At 53.5% G+C, this 23,200-nt stretch overlaps 2 protein-coding genes across 4 annotated transcripts; one reads left to right on the top strand and one right to left on the bottom strand.

Moving 5' to 3' along the window:
* Positions 1 to 7,095: 7,095 nt before the first annotated feature.
* DRAP1 (DR1 associated protein 1) lies at positions 7,096 to 9,344 on the bottom strand. Of its 2 annotated transcripts, none has more exons than XM_084756789.1 (7): positions 9,044 to 9,344; positions 8,717 to 8,789; positions 8,538 to 8,631; positions 8,157 to 8,276; positions 7,938 to 8,052; positions 7,661 to 7,749; positions 7,096 to 7,319 (listed from the first exon to the last, which is right to left on the bottom strand). In XM_084756789.1, exons 1-7 carry the CDS (start codon positions 9,083 to 9,085, stop codon positions 7,214 to 7,216), a joined length of 639 nt encoding a protein of 212 aa, XP_084612915.1. In that variant the 5' UTR covers positions 9,086 to 9,344; the 3' UTR covers positions 7,096 to 7,213. The 2 variants fall into 2 exon arrangements, with proteins under 2 accessions (XP_084612915.1, XP_084612916.1); XM_084756790.1 differs by having other exon boundaries at positions 7,938 to 8,031.
* A 123-nt stretch (positions 9,345 to 9,467) lies between these two features.
* On the top strand, positions 9,468 to 11,625 carry LOC311583310 (UPF0696 protein C11orf68 homolog). Of its 2 annotated transcripts, none has more exons than XM_084756770.1 (2): positions 9,468 to 9,634; positions 10,267 to 10,812. In XM_084756770.1, exons 1-2 carry the CDS (start codon positions 9,513 to 9,515, stop codon positions 10,670 to 10,672), a joined length of 528 nt encoding a protein of 175 aa, XP_084612896.1. In that variant the 5' UTR covers positions 9,468 to 9,512; the 3' UTR covers positions 10,673 to 10,812. The 2 variants fall into 2 exon arrangements, with proteins under 2 accessions (XP_084612896.1, XP_084612895.1); XM_084756769.1 differs by having other exon boundaries at positions 9,472 to 9,634; positions 10,281 to 11,625.
* The last annotated feature ends 11,575 nt before the right edge of the window (positions 11,626 to 23,200 follow it).

Here is a 23,200-nt window from a genome sequence, read left to right as displayed (position 1 = left end):
TTTTTTCTTTTCTTCTCTTTTATTTATTTATTTATTTTGTTTTTTTTGAGACAGGGTCTCTCTGTGTAGCCTTGGCTGTCCTGGACTCACTTTGTATACCAGGCTGGCCTCGAACTCACAGCGATCCACCTGCCTCTGCCTCCTGAGTGCTGGGATTAAAGGCGTACGCCACCACACCCGGCTCACTAGTTCTGTTTATAATTCTTTGACCAATAGGATTATATCTGTAACAGGATTCATGTCATAATGTCTAAAAAATATTGATATTCCAGTGGATATACATGCTTAAGTACTATCAGCCCCAGTTTGCAAAGGCACCTGCAAGAGAGTGCCCATCTCTAGCAAATGTGTAACCTTAGAATCATGCTTTCCGGAAGTTAAGGCCAACGCCCATTGGAATTTTGAGTATGAACCTATGGGATGGTGCATGTATTTCAGCTCTCTCATGTCTTCAACATGGAGCACACAAGCCACTGTATGACTTTGTTCCAAGGCAACCCCAAATAGTATTGGCATTTCTACGTTAGCATATGGACCTTCATCCAGTGGTTGGACCCTGACAGTACACATATAATATCTAATCTGACCGTGTGGACCCCATAGGCCCAGGCGGCCAGTCTGCTATTTCTCCAAGCCCTTGTGGACTCTCCTCCTTGGTGATGTCCAGTGCGGACTGGGTTCCTCTCACGTTCCTTGTTTTGATGTAAGGATTCCTCCAACTTCTGTTCTGTGGCCTTTATATTCAGCATCTAATTTTTCAGTCTTTTCTTTCTCCAAGTCTGTCTTATCCTCATCTCTCCCAGAGAGAGATCTGAAATTGTCACTGGAAAGTTACAAGCCAAGATAAACAAACTGAAACGGAGTCCGAAGCACTGCGTCACTGTGTCTTCCTTCTTTATCAACATAGAACATAATCTCCTCTAATCTCAAAACCTCTCCCTAAGGACTTTACTTTCCTCCCTTTTACGCCTTACCAACTCAGAGGCTTGTAGCTTTTTAATCTTTCTCTGGCGCCTGCTTCCGGGGAGAGGCTTTTTCCTGCCTCCCTCACTGGATCCTGGCCCCTCCCCCACACTGGGAAGTTATCAGGTCCCCAAGTGTTTGCTCTTCTAGCCACAGAGAGTTAGGCCAGCAAGAGTTCCTTCTCAAAGGACTTAGCTTCTGACTTGGCTAGGAAAGTCTGACTTGGAGACGCTTGCTTGTGTCAAAGAACCATTTTTTTTTTCTTAGCAAGGGCTAAAAGAACTGCCTCTGTGGGGTTTGTATGTATTAGTTTTTGTTTTTATGCACCTAGCTGAGGGCCTTGCTGTTCTGCAAGGTGGTCTGTCTAATCAGGAAGTTGTGTGCTGCTGTCTTACAAACTGTGGTTCCTCTCTTTTTGAGCAGAACTAAGAAACTGCTGTTTTCTACAGATGTTTCTGCTAGATTACTGTAAATTCTGCGCCACGTTAGGTGCCATTTGCTCAAGTTACTTTATAAAAGTGTTTCTCTTAACCCTGGCTATCACACAAATAATTGACTCTCTTATATTATTTTTTATATTATTTAAAATTAAGACATAATCTTAAGCAGTGTATCTCTATTCTTAACCCTCTATGTCATTTTGTCTTACTCCCAGCAAACCTCCCTTGGTGGCTTTCCTCAGCTTCCTTCTGATCTTTCTTGGACCTCTCTCTGTGGCCTAACACCTGGCTGAATCCCCTCCTGCTTCTCATAACTCCTCCTTCTCCCCTGGCTGGCCAGAAGTTCAGCCCTATTCTCTCCCCTGCTCATCGATCGGCTGTAAGCTGCCTTACTGACATATCAGGGAGCAGAGTTTAGACTGTATTTAGACAGGAAATCAGAATTTAAGCTACACAATAACCTTATGCCTATAAGCATGTATGTATGACCATGTGTGTGCACTGCCAGAGGACATAGGGTCTCCTGGAACTGAAGTTACAGATGGTTGAGCCACCATGTGAGTACTGGGAACCAAACCAGAGCCCCACTGCTCTTAACTGCTGAATCATCTCTCCAGGCCCAGAATCCACAACCTGCATGGACATCAGTGACAGGCTTAGAGTCTCTTCCTCTTATCTTCCACTCCTTCCGCTCTGCATGGCCTTTGCTGTATCCCATGTATTTGCCTTCCCTGGGTGTGTCCCCATCTGCTAATAAAAAGTACTGCTCCTAGGACCCATTCCCTACTCACGGAGCCCATGCTATTGAGAGTTGCCAGGCAGTGGTGGCATGAAGAGGACTCCCAGCTCATGAGTAGGAAATGCTGGCACACCAGGTACCTGATGGGACCGATGGAGGCATTCCAAAGTCCTCAGGCCTGCACTGGTTTCATTCTCAACCCTTGGAGTGAGCAAGAAGTTTCCAGCAACTCCCAGCATCACCAACTCAGGTGTGCTGAGGATCAACTCTAACCCTATAGCAGTCCCCGAGGCTGGAGCACGGCACCAACTGACCAGGCTGCATGGTGCCCACTGCTCAATCCCAGACACGGCTCATCTCCTCACACCTCCGGCTGGGGTGGCGAGGAGTCACAGTAGCGCCATAGCTGAACAGAGGGTGGAGGGAGGGCAGATAGCACCCTTGAAGGTCTGGCTCCAACACCCACCCATTCTTGTTTTTTCCCCTCTGAGACAGGGTTTCTCTGTGTAGCCTTGGCTGTCCTGGACTCACTTTATAGACCAGGCTGGCCTCGAACTCACAGCGATCCGCCTGCCTCTGCCTCCTGAGTGCTGGGATTAAAAGCATGCGCCACTATGCCCGGCTCACCCAGCCATTCTTGTCATGTCTCCCCACTGTCCTAGCCTATCTTCTTTCCTCACACAACACAGGGACTTGGTCCCTTTCCACAGTGTAGTCACATTAAACCACTGGCTCTTCAGTGCTCTCTCCTCCCGAGCCCCGTCCCACCCTCCCCTTCTCATGCCTTCACCTACCCCTCCTGTCCCTTAGCCCCCTCCTCTCTGGAAACCTAAGGCTTTTGGTTTTGGCAGTGCTGGGGATCTAAGCAGTGGCTTTGTGAGTGCTAGGCAACTGTTCTACCTCTTATCCCATTCCAACCTTTTGACATCCTAAAAAGCAGGGGACTAGAGCGTGGTGGCGCATGCCTTTAACCCCAGCACTCGGGAGGCAGAGGCAGGTGGGTCGCTGTGAGTTCCAGTCCAGAACAGCCAAGGCCAGCAGAGAGACCCTGTCTCAAAAAACCAAAAACAAACAAGCAAACAACAACAACAACAAAAAGCATGGGACTAGAGGCATGGCTCAGCAGTTAAATACTTGCTGCAAGCTGGGTGTGGTGGCGCACACCTTTAATTCCAGAACTTGGGAGGCAGAGACAGGCAGATCTTTGTGAATTCCAGGCCAGCCTGGTCTACAAAGTGAGTCCAGGACAGCCAGGGCTATTATATAGAAAAATCCTGTCTCAAAAAAAACAAAAAGAAAACAAACAAACAAAACCTTGTTGCTTTTCCAAAAGACCAGGGTTCAGACTCCTGGGACTCACAAGGTGCCTGGCAACCGTTCATAAGTTTCGTTTTCCAGGGTTGTCAACGGCCTCTTCTGGCCTCTGGTCACACTAGGCACACAGGTGGTACACAATGGAGGCAAAACACCCATATACATCGAAATGTTAAAAAGAAAAGGCACTCAGGCACAAGGATTACAGGTTACACACACATGTAATCCCAGCACTTGAGAGGCAGAGGCAGGTGAATCGCTCTGAGTTCTAGGCCAGCCTGGTCTACAAAGCGAGTCCAGGACAGCCAAGGCTACACAGAGAAACCCTGTCTCGGAAAAAAAAGAAAACCTATTGTTCATTCCTTTAGTCCCTCCCCGGCCCCAGCTGCCCTCCCTCGTAACGACTGGAGCTGAGTGCCCCTCCTCAGGGTGACCTCCTTGGCCATTCTCTGACAGTTGTCCTCTCCCTCCTACCAGACCATCTAGATGGCTCAGGGTCTGGCAGCTCGTGACTGGTGGCCTTCCCGCCAAGTCACACACCAGTCTCTAGGCCTCCAATGACAACACGACCAACCCACACTTTGTTCAGTGCCTTCAAGAGCACCCCAATTCATCACAGCCAAACTTGAGATCTTCATACCAAATCTCGTGTTTTCTTCCTGTGTCCCCCAGGAAAAGTATCCCACCCCTGCCAAAGAGCTGCAGAATGTAAGAGGTGCTTACCCACACCCGCCCTAGTCCCCATACTGTAGCCTCCATCCCACACCCGCCCTGGTCCCCATACTGTAGCCTCCATCCCACACCCGCCCTGGTCCCCATACTGTAGCCTCCGTCCCACACCCGCCCTGGTCCCTATACTGTAGCCTCCATCCCACACCCGCCCTGGTCCCCTATACTGTAGCCTCCATCCCACACCCGCCCTGGTCCCCATACTGTAGCCTCCATCCCACACCCGCCCTGGTCCCCATACTGTAGCCTCCATCCCACACCCGCCCTGGTCCCCATACTGTAGCCTCCATCCCACACCCGCCCTGGTCCCCATACTGTAGCCTCCATCCCACACCCGCCCTGGTCCCTATACTGTAGCCTCCGTCCCACACCCGCCCTGGTCCCCATACTGTAGCCTCCATCCCACACCCGCCCTGGTCCCCATACTGTAGCCTCCGTCCCACACCCGCCCTGGTCCCCTATACTGTAGCCTCCGTCCCACACCCGCCCTGGTCCCCCATACTGTAGCCTCCATCCCACACCCGCCCTGGTCCCCATACTGTAGCCTCCGTCCCACACCCGCCCTGGTCCCCATACTGTAGCCTCCGTCCCACACCCGCCCTGGTCCCCTATACTGTAGCCTCCGTCCCACACCCGCCCTGGTCCCCATACTGTAGCCTCCGTCCCACACCCGCCCTGGTCCCCATACTGTAGCCTCCGTCCCACACCCGCCCTGGTCCCCCATACTGTAGCCTCCGTCCCACACCCGCCCTGGTCCCCATACTGTAGCCTCCGTCCCACACCCGCCCTGGTCCCCATACTGTAGTCTCCGTCCCACACCCGCCCTGGTCCCCATACTGTAGCCTCCATCCCACACCCGCCCTGGTCCCCTATACTGTAGCCTCCATCCCACACCCGCCCTGGTCCCCATACTGTAGCCTCCATCCCACACCCGCCCTGGTCCCCATACTGTAGCCTCCGTCCCACACCCGCCCTGGTCCCCATACTGTAGCCTCCATCCTACACCCGCCCTGGTCCCCATACTGTAGCCTCCATCCCACACCCGCCCTGGTCCCCTATACTGTAGCCTCCATCCTACACCCGCCCTGGTCCCCATACTGTAGCCTCCGTCCCACACCCGCCCTGGTCCCCATACTGTAGCCTCCATCCCACACCCGCCCTGGTCCCCTATACTGTAGCCTCCATCCCACACCCGCCCTGGTCCCCATACTGTAGCCTCCGTCCCACACCCGCCCTGGTCCCCATACTGTAGCCTCCGTCCCACACCCGCCCTGGTCCCCTATACTGTAGCCTCCGTCCCACACCCGCCCTGGTCCCCTATACTGTAGCCTCCGTCCCACACCCGCCCTGGTCCCCTATACTGTAGCCTCCGTCCCACACCCGCCCTGGTCCCCTATACTGTAGCCTCCGTCCCACACCCGCCCTGGTCCCCTATACTGTAGCCTCCGTCCCACACCCGCCCTGGTCCCCATACTGTAGCCTCCATCCCACACCCGCCCTGGTCCCCCATACTGTAGCCTCCGTCCCACACCCGCCCTGGTCCCCCATACTGTAGCCTCCATCCCACACCCGCCCTGGTCCCCATACTGTAGCCTCCGTCCCACACCCGCCCTGGTCCCCTATAGTGTAGCCTCCGTCCCACACCCGCCCTGGTCCCCCATACTGTAGCCTCCATCCCACACCCGCCCTGGTCCCCATACTGTAGCCTCCGTCCCACACCCGCCCTGGTCCCCATACTGTAGCCTCCATCCCACACCCGCCCTGGTCCCCCATACTGTAGCCTCCGTCCCACACCCGCCCTGGTCCCCCATACTGTAGCCTCTGTCCCACACCCGCCCTGGTCCCCATACTGTAGCCTCCGTCCCACACCCGCCCTGGTCCCCATACTGTAGCCTCCGTCCCACACCCGCCCTGGTCCCCATACTGTAGCCTCCGTCCCACACCCGCCCTGGTCCCCTATACTGTAGTCTCCATCCCACACCCGCCCTGGTCCCCTATACTGTAGCCTCCATCCCACACCTGCCCTGGTCCCCATACTGTAGCCTCCGTCCCACACCCGCCCTGGTCCCCTATAGTGTAGCCTCCATCCCACACCCGCCCTGGTCCCCTATACTGTAGCCTCCATCCCACACCCGCCCTGGTCCCCATACTGTAGCCTCCATCCCACACCCGCCCTGGTCCCCATACTGTAGCCTCCATCCCACACCCGCCCTGGTCCCCTATACTGTAGCCTCCATCCCACACCCGCCCTGGTCCCCATACTGTAGCCTCCATCCTACACCCGCCCTGGTCCCCTATACTGTAGCCTCCGTCCTCCTCAGCACATCCCCAAGGTTCTCTCAGTGCCTCCATCAGGAAGACTCCAGCAAGCTTGTCTACAGGCAGACCTGCCATCTCCCTCTAGGCGTCCCTTCAGGAAGGCCCACGTGGCCATTGTCTTTACTCACCACTGCTGCTCCGGAAGAGGCACCTCTTGCTGTTGGCACTGAAGTTGCCCAGAAACACAGGTGGGCAGGCTGCCTGGCTCGGAAGCTGCTTCGCAGGCCCTCTGCTGTCTCGCCTGTTTCTTCACTGCGCTGGCTGCAGGGCTCTATGGTTTTCAGGGCCCAAGCTCAGTACCTACCGATCCCATCTGCCTGTCTCAGCGGCTAGAGAAGTCGGCTGCCTGAGGTCCCTCAGCACACAGGGGATCCCTCAGCACTTCCGGCAGGTGGTAGCTTAGTCCCTAGACCACCCACTTTCCTTCAGTGCCCTGGTAGCCCCCAATTCCCTGTCAGACTCCCCCTTTTTACTCAGTCACTGGCTGCCCACCACTGCCCCTGCTGCCTCCACGTGGAGAGGTCAGTATACAGGCAATAGGAATGCAGCCACAAGCCCTTCAACACAACATGAACAGAAATCAAAATCCTCTTTTCTTTTTTTCTTTTTTTTTTAATAAATTTAAGAACAATTCCATCTTTTTTTTTCTCCCCAGAGCAACTAACTAAAAGAGAGTATATGGCTGGGGGTCGGGGTCGGGCAGAGGGTGCTAGGAGTCATAATCCTCTTCATCCTCTGCGTCAGGTGCTGAGGGGCCAGGGGGCGCGGAGGGCAAGGGCAGAGATGAGCTGAAGGGCATGAAGGGTGTTGGAGGGCTGCAGGACAGAAAGTGAGACAATCAGGGCATGACACTGTGCTGTGCCCAACTCACAGGCCCGACCACCATCCTCCACACAGATGTGGTCAAAGCCATCCGTTAATTCACAGGAGCCAAGCCCCCCAGGAGGGACAAACCCAATCAAGGCCAATATCCCAGCTCTCTCCCCAACTACTGTGCAGACCTCAGAACAGCCTTGTGTGTTTAAGGTCCCCTCCCATTCCTCAAGCCAGCCACCACCAGCACCAATTGTCATCACCACCACCAAGCGGCCCGCGAAGTAAACTAAGTGGCTGAGGAGTTTGGCACGCGCCTTTCTGGAGTCCCTGGGCTGCTCACCTCTGAAAGTGGGCAGGGGGGTGACTGGCTTGGGGTGGAGGCTGTGCTGTCTCTTCTTCTCCGTCAGTGTCTGTATCCTCAGACTCATCCTGTGAGCGCAGCAGGCAGGGGTCAGGGTTAATGAGAGGAGGCCTGGGCCCATCACTGAGGAGCCCAGACTTCTGGGACAGCAATGGACATTGAGGTACAAGAGGTCATAGATAAGGATGAGACCAGGCCTTAGCCAGTTTTGCCTGGTGCAGGCTGCCTTCCCCATTAGGGAGCTGGCCTCACTCACCTCCTGTTCTGAATCTGTCCCGGACAGCTTCTTGTCTTTGCTTTTGCTTCCTGTGCCTCCATTCTTCCTGCCACTGCTGCCTGGTTTCCGGCCCCTTCGGGAAGGTACAGTCCATCTGCCCAGAGGACTCTCTCCTCCTTCTTCACCCCCCACCCCGGCCACCCCCAACCCTTGTGGCCTTGGCCTTTCCCACCTATATACCTGGTCATGGCCACTCACCTTCGAGGACCCTTGTCCCCATCCATGTGGTTGTCCTCCCCATCCCCCTGCATGTCAGGCACGGATGCTACCAAGTCTTTCAAGAAGTCAAACTGCTGCTCCAACTCAATGCACTGCTTCCTGGAATTAGTGGGAGAAGGCGTTCAAATGTGGCCCCCCCCAAACACTTTTCCTATGAGCACACTGGAACACGAGAAACACTCCACTGCCACCAGGCCTCCCAGGCGACTGGGCGCTGGTTGTTCCCCCCACCTGAAACACCTAATTCCGCCAAGCTGTCCTCCCTCAGCCGCGCACCACATCCCCCGCGCCTCGCCCCCCCCCCCTCCCGGTCAGGACACTGCATCCTCACAAGCCCCTCCCAGCTCTGCGGCCACTCACAGGTGGGACGTGGTCATGGTTTTGGCATTTCGAGACTGGGTCACCTGGCAAGCCTTCTTCAACAGGGACTCCAGGAAGAGCTCGAGTGCCCGGGCTCAGAGCGTCAAGGCGAATCCGACAAGGGGAGTGCCGCGGTCCCGCCCCACGCCCCTCAGCCCAGCCAGCCCCAGGCAGGATACAGATGATGACAGGCACAGCTGCTGCCACCTTCCCAATCTCTTCGTCCGTCTGCATGATCTTTTTGATTCGCGCCTGCCGAAGGAAAAGACGCAGAACTCAGACGCCCGCCGCCTGCGTCCCTACAGGGGAGCTGGGGGTGCAAGGGGGTATCCGGGGAGAAGAAGGGGGGTGGGTGGGAGACGCTAAACTAGGAGGGCATGGAAGGGGGCGGGGCGTCAGGCCGCCAACACCTAAAGGCACCCGCCCCCCACCCCCACACTAGTAGGACCTGGGCCCGAGGCTCCCGGAGCCCAGCCCGCTGAGGCCCTGCCCGGCCACGTGCTCACCGGCGGAAACCGCGCGTTATACTTCTTCTTCTTGCTTGGCATCTCGGGGCCTCTCTCGCCGCGCCAGGCCCAGCGCCGCCGCCCGCAGCCTCCGGGCCCCGGGCCTGTTCGCCGCCGGCCCGCCGCGGTTCCTCAGGGTCCTGGTGCCGCCTACTTCGCCCCCACCGCTTCCCGCGGGGCCCTAGCGCCGCCCGTCGAAAAGCCGCTCCCAAAACCCAAGCGCCGGGGTGTTGGAGCCTCTGGGGCGGTGCGCGTCCTTCTCGGGGCTCGCCCGTCACGCCCACCCGCCCCGAAGCTAGAAGTACGAACGTTAGCCACGCCCCCCGCAGGCCGGCTCCTCCCAGGATTCTCGCGCTGGCCCCGCCCCTTCCCCCGGAGCGCCTGCCCCCTGTCGGCTGGTTCCGCCTCTGGCCCCGCCCCGTGACTGTGTTTGTCTATAAAGTTGTTGTTGAGGCGGCGGGACCTTAAGATGGCGGCGGCGGCGGCGGCCGTGGCAGGGGAGGGACGCAGCGGGGGTGGCGGCGCGGATCCCGGGCAGGAACGGAGCCGGGTCCGAAGTTGGGTTGGCGCGGAGCGGAGTGAAGGCCGGAGGTGACTGCGGGGCGGCGAGAGGGGCAGCCCCGGGGCGGAGACAACCCTTAGGCTGTGGGCGCTAATGGCGGCGGGTGTAGTAGGGTTGGAGCCTGGCCCTTCCGCAGGCTCTGTCCGTATCAGGTTCGAGTCTGGATGCAGCCTATTGACCCCAGATGGGCCGCTGCCCTCTCTGGGCCTCAGTGTCTCAGTGTTTAACTGTATCCCAGACAGTTCGCTAGGGTAGGCCTGGCCCTCCACGGCCATTCCCTGAGGTTGGTGAGCCTGCGTTTTGCCGACGTCCATTCGATTGCAGCGCCGCGCTAGCTGCGGGTCGCTCGCTAGTCGGAGTGGTGTAGCCGAGGCCCGTTCCAGTTCACACTTCAGCTCTTGCACGCTGACCTTGGGCAAGTCCCTTTTCTCAGTTTCCGTTTCCTTGTTTGTAAGCAGTGAAAGTAGTACTAACAATAGCAACTCCACCTCAGGCGTTTTATTCTGGAGACAATCTAGACATACGTTGTTAATCCCATTGTGAAAATGAAGCAACTGAGGCACAGCCCTTGAGTCTGGCCCAAGGCCACAGTTAAAACGCAGTGCCCGGCACCCTCTAGGACCCAGCACGTTTTATTTACTGTCTCAAACCTCTGACTCAGTTCCCTCACAACAGGATGGAACCAAGTGAGGAGCTGGAAGAGGAAGACTCTCCGGGTGGCCGGGAGGATGGCTTCACTGCTGAGCACCTGGCTGCAGAGGCCATGGCAGCTGACATGGACCCCTGGCTGGTATTTGATGCCCGTACTACACCTGCCTCAGAGCTGGACGCCTGGTTGGCCAAGTACCCACCATCTCAAGTCACTCGCTATGGGGACCCGGGTTCGCCCAACTCTGAACCAGTGGGCTGGATTGCAGCCTATGGTCAGGGTTACACCCCTAACTCAGGGGACGTACAAGGGTTGCAGGCAGCCTGGGAGGCTCTGCAGACCAGTGGGAGGCCAGTCACCCCGGGCACCCTGCGCCAGCTGGCCATCACCCACCACGTGCTCTCCGGCAAGTGGCTGATTCACCTGGCACCTGGCTTCAAGCTGGACCATGCCTGGGCTGGCATTGCCCGGGCTGTAGTTGAAGGCCGTCTTCAGGTGGCCAAGGTGAGCCCACGGGCCAAGGAGGGTGGGCGCCAGGTCATCTGTGTTTACACAGACGACTTCACGGACCGCTTGGGTGTGCTGGAGGCAGATTCTGCCATCCGCACTGCGGGTGTTAAGTGCTTGCTCACTTACAAACCTGATGTCTACACTTACCTGGGCATCTACCGAGCCAACCGCTGGCACCTTTGCCCCACTCTCTATGAGAGCCGTTTCCAGCTTGGAGGCAATGCCCGTGGCTCTCGAGTGCTGGATCGTGCCAACAACGTAGAACTGACCTAGTGGGGCCAAGTGGGAGAGACCACCTTTTGCTCCCTTGCTGGGGATGGATCCTTCTTCTCTTCCTTGTCCCAAGAAGGCCGAGCTCCCTAGCTCTGAGGACTCATTGACTTGGGGACTGTGCACTCAGTCCCCTTGAACTTCCGCTCTCTGTGCAGGGCCGACTCCAACCCCCACAGGCGGGGGGGCTCTGGCTCTCTGGGGGCCGGGCCCTCAGCTGCCCTCTTTGATGCTGCTCCCCACCACTGCCCAGGACCACAACTTGGGTGCAGATACTCATGAAAGCCTGCCCTGGCCACCTCTGTCCCTTACTGTACTTACCTTGCATTTTCCCTTTTCCTTCTTCCCTCGTAAGGGAGAAAACATAGTGCTCCAGGCCCTGCCCTGGGAGCCACTGCAGCCCAGGTGGCAGGGCCCTACAGGACTGAGCATGCTGTTGGGACCTGTATGTGTTCTGGCTGGAAGGTGATACAGGGCATGGATGTGGGCCTGCTCCTCCCTGCATACTCACAGCCTGCACCCCAACATCCCCTCCCTGGCTACCTTGACGTGTGCCTGCTCCTGGCATTTCAATAAAACCCAGCTCGGGTCCTTGTCGTGCGTGTTTTTTAAACTGCTGTCCTCATAGTTGTCTGCAGGACCAGAAGAGGCAGCGCCAGTTGCCCAGGCCTCCTTTCCCTTTTTCCTCAGCAATGAAGAGGGTATATTTCCCTGGTAAGGCCAGGCCCCATTTTTGAGAACCTTTGCGAAACTGATCTCCCTTTACACCCCATGGATTAAAATCAGTTTTTTAGGTGTTCCCCGAAGGGCTACTCTTTGGCCCCAAGGTGTATTTGCTTTATTTATTTATTTTTCAAGACAAGGTTTCTCTGTGTAACCTTGGCTGTCCTAGATTCACTTTGTAGATCAGGCTGGCCTCGAACTCAGAGACCTGCCTCTCTGCCTCCTCAAGTGCTGGGATTACAGGCATGTGCTATTTCGACCAGCTGTTTTAGACTTTTAAATTTTATTTTATTGAGAAAAGGTCTCACTGATATAGCCTTAGTTGGCCTGGAATTCACTATGTATACTAGGCTGGCCTATAACTCACAGAAATTCATTTACCTCTGCTTTCCAAAGTTCTGGGTTTAAAGGCCTGAACACTCATGAGCACATACACACATAGCTTTTAGGTTTTTCAAAAGGTAACAGGCTAGCCACGGCTACACAGTGAGACCCTGTCTCAAAAAAGTGAGTCGGGCAAGGAGTCTGGGGACAATGGCTCAGCATTTAAAAGCAGTAATTACTCTTCAGAGGACCTTGGGTTTAATTCCCAGCATGCACATGGTGGCTCACGTCCTCTAACTTCAGTTTTAGGGGAGAGGGTGACCTCTTCTGGCCTCTGCAGGCACTGCACACATGGTGCACATCATGCAGACAGGCGAAAACACCCACATACAGAAAAATGAATCTTTACAAAATATTGAAACCAATAAAATATAAAATTACTCTTTGTGGGGTGTACAGAGCTAGTTTGTCTCGTGTACACATTTGGAGGTCGGAGGACCACTTGGAAAAGGCAGTTCTCCCTCCACCATGCGGTCCCAGGGAGCCAGCTCAGCTCAGGCACGTTCCTTTATCTGCTAAGCCATCTCCATTGCTGAGGCTTCTTTTGTATTGTTTCATTGTTTTTGTTTCTTGAGACAGGTTTCTCTCTGTAGCCAGAGGTGTTCTGGATGCTGGCATAAAAACTGCCTCCACCATAGCTTGGCTTGTTGTGTTTTTAAAAATGGTTTTGTTATTTAGCTCTTGCCGGCCTGGAAATCGATATGTAGACAAAGTTGGCTTCGGACTCAAGGCCCAACTCTGCCTCCCATGTGCTGCCATTAAAGCCGTGCTCATCTGCCTGCACCTCCTGGGTGTTGGGGTTATAGGTGTGCACCATCACACCCAGTTACTTAGAGATGCCCAGGTTCATGCAGTGACAGATTAAAGCCAGGCCTCAGTGCCTGCTAGGCCCTCTGCCCCCCACAATTTTGCCCATTTTGAAACAGTTTTGTTACATAGCACATTGGTCTCAAAGTTCTGACCTTCCTGCCACAGCTTCATGAGCTGGGAGTATGGGTCTCAACCACTGCGTGTCTCAGGACATAATAAAGGCACTCTGTGTCCTGCAGCTCCAGGCTGGCCACATAGTTTTGTTTTTTCCAAGACAGGGTTTCTCTGTAGCCTTGGCTATCTTGGACTTGCTTTATAAACCTGGCTGGCCTTGAACTCAACAGCAATCCACCTGCCTCTGCTGGGATTGCAGGCGTGCACCACTGCGCCTGACTGCACATACTTCTCCACGCAGAGATGAGCTGGAATTGAGCCGGGTCTGGAACAACCTTGCCAGTGAGCAGCCTGAGTAAAACCCTGGCACTGACGTGCACTTCTGCCACCCTCTTCAGAAGCCACTGAGCAACTTCCACGTGCATCTACTCATCCACTCATGACTCTGAGATGTTGGCCCCATCCTGCTGTCAAGGAATTGCCACCAGGTGTGCTAGTGCACGCCTTTAATCCCAGCACTCAGGAAGCACAGGCAGGTGGATCTCTGGGAGTTAGAGGCTAGCCTGGTCTACACAGCCAGAGCTACAAGACACTTGTCTCCAAAAAAAAAAAAAAAAAAAATTTAAGAGAGAGAGAGAAATTAGGGCCAGAAGGAGAAAGGATAATCCAGGGTGATTCAGTGAGAGCAGAGCTGAGACTTGCCTCGGGTCCCTCCTTCCTCCTCAGCAGTGTGGCTCTCAACCTTAGTTCTCTTGACAGACACCTTCACTACCCACACAGCACAGACACTCCTCACAGGATCTGATCTTCTGGCCATCTTCATGGCTGCTATAGCCTCGGGGGCCTGGCTCCTGCACAAGCCTGCATCCCCAAGCCAGTGCCTCGCCTGGCCTTGGTTGGGGCCAGGAGTGTTGGCAGAGAGCCCTTGAGATGTTGCTCTCGTGCCCTGCCAGCGCTGACTCAGCCTCCAGCAGCCTCACCAAGTTGGAATTTGGAGCGGAGATGCCACTGGGCTGACTGGGTGGAAGTGGCTGAGTCATGAGATGCTGGTTTAACCCCCTCCCCAGCTTCCTCCCTACCCTGAGCTTCCCCAGGACTGAGTCCACCTCAGCCCAAACTTGGGAAGTCCCCGGAGCACAGAATTGGAGCCAGGTGCCCTGTCTGCCTGATTATCAATGCTTTGCACTTGACAAAAGTGGGCCAGCTCTCCCTAGGCAGAGGAGTGGCATCCTGGCAGAGCCTTGTGTTCCCACAAAGATGTCCACAGGGTGTGGAGAGCCCAGGTTTTCTAGAGTAAAAAGCCCGACACATCTCCATCTTCATGGCCCTGCCTGGCCTCTTGCCTTCCCTGCTGTCTCTCAAACCATGGCAACAGCCATTGACTTGGCTCCTCCAACCCACAATCTCTTCCTCTGCCTCATCCCCCAAGCTAGGTCCACAGATCCCTCTGTAGAGACGCACACATTCCTGTCCTCCTGAAAGGCCTCCTGTGGTTCTCTATAGCAGCTAGGAGCAGGAGCCACTCTCCTGGGCTGGCACTGACCCCAACAGCCATCTCAGCCGTCCTTAGGTACATCTTCTGTCTCTGCACCCCACTGGAGCCAGCTGGTACATCTGTTAGCACCTTGGCATGGAGCCTGGGGCCTCAGGCCTGCCTTCTGCTTGAACACCTGCTGTGTGGTACTGATCACAGGGTCAGCAGTTTCTCAGCAATCACCTGTTTGATAGCTGTCTCCTGCTGGTCCCCAAACTGCAGACTCTTCTCTACTAAGGCGGTATCTCTTTTCAGCTCCCAGTCCAGAGTAACCTCTCCGGAGATTATTAAATGAAGAAATTGCCTCAGATCCGGCTCCTGTGGCTCCCTCCTGTTCCATCTCTCCGCTCTCTGATCATTAGAACACTGCTTTCTTACCCACGTTCTGGCCTTTCCCGTGTGCTGCCTTTGTTGACAGGTAGCTCTTCTGTCATGCCTGACACCAGCTCTTCTAGGTGACCGCACATCCCAGAACCACCAGCTTCCCAGCCTCGTTCCACTTGTGTCTGGGGACCCTCAAGGGCAGTGATTGGTTTTTCCTCAGCACCCAGCTCAGGGTCAAGCCCGTTGCAAGCATCCGCTAACACTCTTGTTTTCCGAGACAGGGTTTCTCTGTGTAGCCCTGGCTGTCCTAGAGTCCCTTAGTAGACCAGGCTGGCCTCAAACTCACAGTGATCCACCTGCCTCTGCCTCCCCAAGTGCTGCAGATAACATTCTTGAATACAGAGTGATTGCATGACTGCGTCCCTGGTCTACAGGCCTCAGTTTCCTCATCCTGTTAACAAGAGCCTGACACTGCTAAACATTTACCCACGTTATCTCATTTAAGGTCCGTTTAGTTCTTTTATCTTTAAATTTATTTTATATGTTTGGTGGTGTGCCTGTGTGTGTGTGTGTGTGTGTGTGTGTGTGTGTGTGTCTGTGTGCCACATGTGTTCATGGTACCCAGGGAGGCCAGAAGAGGATGTTGGATTCCTTGACACTGCTGTCATAGATCACACATGGTTGTGATCTATCATGTGGATGCTTGGACTCAAACCTGGGTCCTCCGGAGCAGCCAGCATTTAACTCCTGTGTGCCATCTCTCCAGCCTCTAGCTCTGCTGTTCTCACCATTTTTGCAGAAGTGGAAACCAAATACCAGAGAAGTCCAGTTAATTGTCTCAAGGTTGCAGAGCCAAGATCTGAGCCCAGATCATTCAACTCTAGGGCACCTGGTACACGGTTAAGTCTTGTTAACGAAAGTGCTGCTGAGGGAAGGGGTGCTGCAAAAAGAAATATACCCTGGGGGCTGGAGAGATGGCTCAGAGGTTAAGAGCACTGTCTGCTCTTCCAGAGGTCATGAGTTCAATTCCCAGCAACCACATGGTGGCTCACAACCATCTGTAATGTGATCTGATGCCCTCTTCTGGCATGGAGGTGAACATAGAGGCAGAGAACTGTATACATAATAAATATTCTTTTTAAAGATTAAAAAAAAATAATACATATACCCTGCAGGGACAGGGCGTTAACTTGTGTCCTCAGAATCACTTGGGAGACAGGCTGAGCCAAATCAGAGATTCCTTCAACACTGGTCAAGGAGCTGAGGTCCTGGGAGTGCAGCCTATCTGGAAAGGAATGGTCTCCAGCCTACAGGGAGGACTGGTCCCCTGACAAGCCAGGGTTTCCCAAAACCTGAGCTAGCTGGGCTTCTCTTGCTTAGTCAGCTGCTGCCTACATGGGAGTGTGGAGGCACTGGGTAGTGTTGGGCTGGTCAAACTTTCACAAAGCCCTGTGTCTGCTGCTGTTAATAAAACTGAGAGAAATATGACAGAGGCTAGAGAGACAAGACGATATTACGCGCACACACACACACACACACACACACACACACACACACACCCCTTCCTAATACACTGTAAACCTCAAGCCCCAAGGACAAGGGCATATTCTGAGAGGGGGAGACTATCTGCCCCTCGGATCCAACTGGGACCACAGGCACAATCCTGGAGCACAGGAAACAGCTGAACTGGGAGACGCTTCAACCAAAGCTTTGGCGGGATTTGGGGGATTTTCCTACTAGGCCAGCTGCGCCCCACTCCTGCCGACTGGGAGGGGCCTTGGCAGGGAGGAAGATGGGTTCACACATACTGAATCACTGAGGAGGGAAACTCCCCACCTCTGTGACGTGCATGCCCCAGGCACTGAAGGGTAAAGCTGGGGCACTAGTCTGAGAAACCCTCCACCTGGTTTTCCTTCAGCCACTGGCCTCCCGGGAGGGACAGTAACCCTGAGGTTAGGTGGAAGGATGAGCTGGCAGCGTGGCAGGCTTGTGGAGACAGCTTTCCAGGAAAGGAAACCAGAGACTGCAACCCCAAGGAAGGCTGGACAGGACACCTCAGGTGGGTTTTCTTGTCTATTTTGAGGAGGCAACCAAGGCTCATCATAAAAGCAAACATGTACACAGGCCTGGGTACACACGCACACACACACACACATACACACGCGTGCCCCACAGCACTTCTTTTATTGATGAGAAAACTGAAGCCCAGAGATGCTGAGTAAGCTGGTCTAAGCCGAGCCAGGCATGGTGGCACATGCTTATTATCTTAGCACCTGAGAGGCAGAGGCAGAAAGATTAGAAGTTCAAGTCCAAACTCAGTTACACAGCAAGTTTGAGGCCATTGTGGGTTACATGAGATCCTGTCTCAAAACAAGATAAAAAAATTGGCCAAAGCCAAGGCTCCAGAGGCTCTCGTAGCCACACAGCTCCTAAGCATGCCTTCTATATTAGGGTGTTGGCACTCTGTCCATGGTCCCTGAGCATTACTTGCTCCTAGAGTCAGAGGCCTCCTTGGGATGAAATCTGATTGGGTTTTGTGGGTCTTCTACCATTGGCCCCAACTCTGTCAGTTGGGGACCTTGGAGGACAGATAAGTCCTATTCCAGCCTTGTCTGCAGGCTCCGGAAGGAAGAGAAAACCAACTGCCACAGAAAACCACCCAAACGTTCATCAGAGGCCAGGAGAGGGCAGTGAGTTCCTGCCAGAATCTCTCCAGAAGTTTGACCTTTGACCAAACTCCAGTCCTGTGACTGAGCTTCCCTTTCCTGTCTTGATGTTCACCTGGTGCATCATGCACTCGCGCGCGCACGCGCACACACACGCATACAGAAGCAAACACATGCACACAGACATGCGCACACATCCACAGAAACAGACACACATAACATGCACATAGACACACACAAACATACACACACAGACACAGTGAAAGTCCAGCTTTATTGCCAACTGCCCCAGATGGTCCTGTTCCCCTCTGCCTGAGTCCAGGGGACCACAGGTACCCCAGGGGGCCTAAGACCTGTGGCTCTATGAGGTAGGGCTTTGCCCCACTTGGCTCTCTTTCACAGGCTACATGACTCACTCCCTTGCCCCCCATGACTCAGTTTACACCAGTGCCTGGAGGTCCTCACAGCTCGGGTGGGGCAGTTTATGGGTCCAGCCCAGGCCCGCCAGTCTTTCATCCTAGGATAAGCAGTTCATCCCACTCCTGGCACCCCTGGATCAGCAGGGCAGGCTCCTGGGAGCCTGGGGACAGGAAGCGAGAGGGGGGAGGGAAGGGGGAGCTCTTAGGTCTGGGCTTTAGAAGGAGCTGAAAAGCTGCTTGCCGAGCACCAACCCTCCTGAGCTTGGGTGTAAATGGAGCAGGAGCCACTCTGTGGGTCAGGCCAAGTGGGCAGAGGGACACACAGAAGAGGAAATGGGCCACATGGCCTCAATCTTATCAGCAAGAGAGCTCCCTAACATAGTCCCCGCATTTCTGGGCGTCTCCCACTAGGCATTATCCATGCTTTTACCCTCTACTCCCCTAAGCGACCCAGGAAAGAAGATACAATGAAGAAACAACCATTCATAGACGCTTGAAAGGATTTGTTGAAGTTACCCAGTCAAAGTTTCCACAGTAAGGAGGTTTTGAAGCCGGGTGTGGTGGCACACGCCTGTAAATCCCAGCACTTGAGAGACAGAGACAGGCGGATCTCTGTCAGTTTGAGGCCAGCCTGGTCTACAAAGTGAGTCCAGAACAGCCAGAGCTACAGAGGGAAACCTTGTCTCCAAAAAACCAAAAGAGATAAGCCGGGTAATGGTGGCGCACACCTTTAGTCCCAGCACTCAGGAGGCAGAGGCAGACGGATCGCTGTGAGTTCGAGGCCAGCCTGGTCTACAAAGCGAGTCTAGGACAGCCAAGGCTACACAGAGAGACCCTGTCTTCAAAAACAAATAAAAAAGAGGTTTTGCAAAGAAGAAAGGAGTTAATGCATGTAAACTGCTTTAAGGGTGGCTATAAGGAGTACTTGGTGCGTTTGCTCTTACAATGAACCTCTCATCTATACAATGGGTGAGAAAGGGCATCTGACACACGTTGGCCAGTCTTCACTCCAGGCTGCTCTCCTTCTCTCAGGAGCTGTTGCCACGGCCTGATACCTACCAGGCCCTTTCATACAGTTACTCCCTCGCGCCTCCCCAGGTGCATGGAGTGAAGTGGGAACTCCTGGATTTAGGGAACACAGTATGTGGTGTACAGCAGGGGAAACTGGTTGCTGAAGGGATGGCAGTTCAGTGGTGAAGAGAGCTTGCTGCTCTTCTACAGGATCTAAGTTCATCTTAGCACACATGTTGGGCAGCTCACTGCTGTAACTCTAGCTTTAGGGGACTCAACACTTCTCTTCTGGCCTCTGCAGACACACACACACACACACACACACACACACACACACACACACACACAGAGAGAGAGAGAGAGAGAGAGAGAGAGAGAGAGAGAGAGAGAGAGAGAGAGAGAGAGAGAGAGAAACTTTAAAGAATGAAATAAGAACCAGACATAATATCGCACACCTTTGATCCCCACATTTGGAAGGCAGAAGCAGGCACATTTCTTGAGTTTGAGGCTAGCCTGGTCTACAGAGCGAGCTCTAGTACAGCCAGGGATACACAGAGAAATCCTGTCTTGAAATAAAGAAGGAAAGAAAGAAGGACAGAAAGAAGGAAAGAATAAAATAAGAGGGTTGGTGTGCTGACATTCCTTTAATCCTAGCAGTTGGGAGGCAAAGGCAGGCTGATCTCTAAAAGTTCAAGGAAGGCCAGTCTATGTAGAGAGTTCCAGATCAGCCAAGGCTATATAGTAAGATCCTGTCTCAAAAGCTAAAAACAAACGAGTAGAATAAGGAGCTGGCGAGGTAGCTAGCTCAGTGGTTAAGAACCCTTGCTGCTCTTCCAGAGGACAAAGGTTCTGTTCTCAGCACCCATGTCTGATAGCCTCTTCTGCCTCCTTAGGTACCAGTCCTCATGTGCTCACATCCACAGGTGCAGGTATAGACACACATTTTATTTCTTTATTTACACATTTATTTATTTGGAGGGTTGTTTGTTTGTTTGTTTGTTTCGAGACAGGGTTTCTCTGTGTGGCCTTGGCTGTTCTGGACTCACTTTGTAGACCAGGCTGGCTTTAAACTCACAGTGATCTGCCTGTCTCCCTAGTGCTGGGATTAAAGACATGTGCCACCATGCCCAGATGACACACATTTTAAAATGAAATAAATAAAAAAATTTAAAACTTAATTAAAAAGAAGACACTGAGGATCCCAGAGGGAAACACAGTGACATGAAGTCTTATAACACAGGCCCAGCAAGGACAGGCCATCTTTAGGATTCTGGGATGTGGCTGGTATGGTGACAGGAACTCCATAGGAACACTGAGGGGCCAAAGCTGATCCAGACACCCTGTGGCATTTATCCTGCCCTTTCCCCTCTCTGGGCACTGAGGCCCTCATCTGCCTCCCAGCAATATAGCACAAGTGACAGCACAGGCCGAGGCCCACGTCAGTCAGGAGGTGCTCTGGAGGCAGGGTGCCATGCACCCATCATAAGCTCCCAACCCTGGATGCAGCTTTACTGCACTAGTGTCCCCTCCCTCTTCCACAGTCCGAGCCCATCAGATGGCTTGCTCTGACTCCGGAAGTCAGAACAGCCAGGTCAGGAATCCCTGGGTCCTGCAAGGGGCTCCATCCCTTCCCCAAACTCCAGCTACAACCCTGTTCAAATATCTACCCCAGCCATGTTGTCCCCAAGCCTGGGTCAAGCTGTCCCAAGGGCGCTGGCTGAGGCCTTTCCATCCCACCTTCCAGCTCTTCTCAACACACACATTTCACTGGGTACCCTGAACCTTGGCCAACACGGCCTTCCTTTCTGCCCACCCACAGGCCTTTGTACTCACTGCCGCCAACCCTAGGAATGTCTCCCTTGACCCTCAGCCCTTTTCTGCCAGGAAATCTTCTCCCACTCGCCCCCACCCCAGCTGAAAAGAATGCTTGCCTACTTCCCGGGGGCTCCGGAAATGTCCCAGATGCTCCCAGGCTCTTGCCCCTATGATGTGTATGTCAAGCCCAAGGACTGTTCCCCTTGTACTCTGACCACATCTCTAGGCCTTTCCTCCCTGACAACTGACTCCATTCCGCTTCCTCTACTGTAGCCCAGGCTGGCTATGTAGTAGGGGACAGCATGGAGCCTCTTTGCCTCCCCTCCCAAATGCTTGATTGATGGCTATAAACACATTGCCTGATGTTTGCTGTCACAGAGTCTGATTCCGTAGACCAGGCTAGCCTGGAACTCACTGTGTAGAGGCTAGTCTTAAACTTCCAGTGATTCCCCTGCCCTGAGTTCTGGGGTTACAGGGTTGCAGCACTAGGGCCTCTGTCCATTCAGCCTTCAGTTCAGTTCATCGGGGTCAACGCAACTGTGGTGCCTCCATGGGATAGTATGCAGTCATGAAGAGCGGAGAGTAGCCACACACACGGTGAAGGGACTGCCTAGACAAGATGGTGACAACCAGAACCGAGTGGAAGGCCTGTGCAGCGTGACTCTACTGGTATGGAATTCTAAAAGCTAAGCTACGGCCATGGAAGTGAGTCAGGAGATTTCCTGGGGTTGGGGCATTGACTGCCGAGGGCAGGAGGCCTCTCAGGGACTGTGCAGATGTGTTCCATCCTGATTGGAAGTTGGCTACATAAGTCAAACATATAGCCAGGACACTAAAGAAATACAAGTAGTGCTAAATGTAAAATGCACCTCAAGCAACTGGATTTAAAAAAAAAAAAAAAAAAAAAGGCTTGCTTTGCTGCTCAGGTGGACCTCAAACTGCTAAAGCAATCCTCTAGGCTCAGGGGTCTGTACCACTGTTCCGGTCCCCCAGCCCTCATTAAAAAAAAAATAAGACTCAGCTAGGTGGTGGTGGCTCACGCTTTTTTTTGTTTGTTTGTTTTTGGTTTTTTGAGACAAGGTTTCTCTGTGTAGTCCTGGCTGTCCTGGACTAACTTTGTAGACCAGGCTGGCCTTGAACTTACAGCAATCGGCCTGCCTCTGCCTCCCTAGTGCTGGGATTAAAGGCGTGTGCCACCACCGCCCGGCTAGTGGTGCACACTTTTAATCCCAGCATTTGGGAGGCAGATCTCTGTGAGTTTGAGGCTACCCTAGTCTACAAAGTGAGTGCAGGACAGCCAAGGCTGCACAGAGAAACTCTGTCTTGAAAAACCAAAAAATAAAAAGATATTGCCACCACTGATCTGCCAAATCAATAAAGTTTAAAATATAAATGGCACAATAATGTTGGGCACAGTGGCTTACACATATAATCCTAGCATTCAAAATCAGAGACATGGGTCCGGGCAGTGGTGCCACACGCCTTTAATCCCAGCACTCGGGAGGCAGAGGCAGGTGGATCTCTGTGAGTTCAAGGCCAGCCTGGTCTACAAAGCGAGTCCAGGACAGTCAAGGCTATACAGAGAAACCCTGTCTCAGGAAGAAAAAAAAAAAAAGAAAGAAAGAAAGAAAGAAAGAAAAAAAGAAAAAGAAAAAGAAAAGAAAGAAATCAGAGACAGGGAAATTGCCATGAATTTGAGAACAGCTTGATCCTGGCCTACAAGGTGAGACCCTATCTCAACAAAACAAACTAACAATCAAATAAAACACACACAAAAAAATCATGAAAATAATCTCTTCCACGAGGCCCTTTTTAATGTCCCAGCACTTGGGAGATACAGGTAGCCACAAATATAGATGCAGACACATACATAACTCTTTCCCAAATACCATATTTTTAAAAAGCATTCTGGGAAGGAGTTTGTTTGTTTGTTTTTTAAGTAATGGGAAGGAGTTTGTTTGTTCATTTGCTTGTTTTTTTTTTTAAGTAAAACTGTTCATAGAACCAGACAACCAAGCTGTATTTCATGAGGAATTTGAGCAAGAATGGGGCTGTGGAAAGGGTGGGGAAACTGAGAGCTGCAGTGACAATGAGACGAGGAGAGAGAGCACCCGACAGAGGGACCAGCCTGAGACACAGAAGACGCTCAGTACAGTGGGGAGAGCAGGGAAAAGGAGGCTTAGTGTGTGGGAAGGCCCAAGGTTAAGTCTCCCGGAGAGACATATGTCAAGCACACTGTAAGCTCTGCACCTGAGAGGTGATGGCAGGAGGATCAGGAATTCAAAGCTAGCTTCAGTTACACGGCAGACTTGAGGCTAGCCTGGGGTATATGACAAGTCAGTGGTTAAGAGCGCTTGCTGCTCTTT

The sequence above is a fragment of the Acomys minous genome (assembly GCF_964271855.1).
Source record: "Acomys minous genome assembly, chromosome: 2".
Lineage (NCBI taxonomy): Eukaryota > Metazoa > Chordata > Mammalia > Rodentia > Muridae > Acomys > Acomys minous.
The sequence above is the reverse complement of the archived record's forward strand: the minus strand, read 5'-3'. Positions and strand labels throughout refer to the sequence as shown.

Excerpts from the sequence above, each read along its gene's own strand:
- DRAP1 (XM_084756789.1), bottom strand. The coding sequence starts at position 9,085 with ATGCCAAGCAAGAAGAAGAAGTATAACGCGCGGTTTCCGCCG. Across the intron at positions 8,790-9,043 it reads ATAACGCGCGGTTTCCGCCG|GCGCGAATCAAAAAGATCAT; the intron begins GTGAGCACGTGG and ends TTCCTTCGGCAG. Across the intron at positions 8,632-8,716 it reads AGCTGTGCCTGTCATCATCT|CCCGGGCACTCGAGCTCTTC; the intron begins GTATCCTGCCTG and ends TGACGCTCTGAG.
- LOC311583310 (XM_084756769.1), top strand. The coding sequence starts at position 9,513 with ATGGCGGCGGCGGCGGCGGCCGTGGCAGGGGAGGGACGCAGCGGGGGT. Across the intron at positions 9,635-10,280 it reads GAGCGGAGTGAAGGCCGGAG|GATGGAACCAAGTGAGGAGC; the intron begins GTGACTGCGGGG and ends CCCTCACAACAG.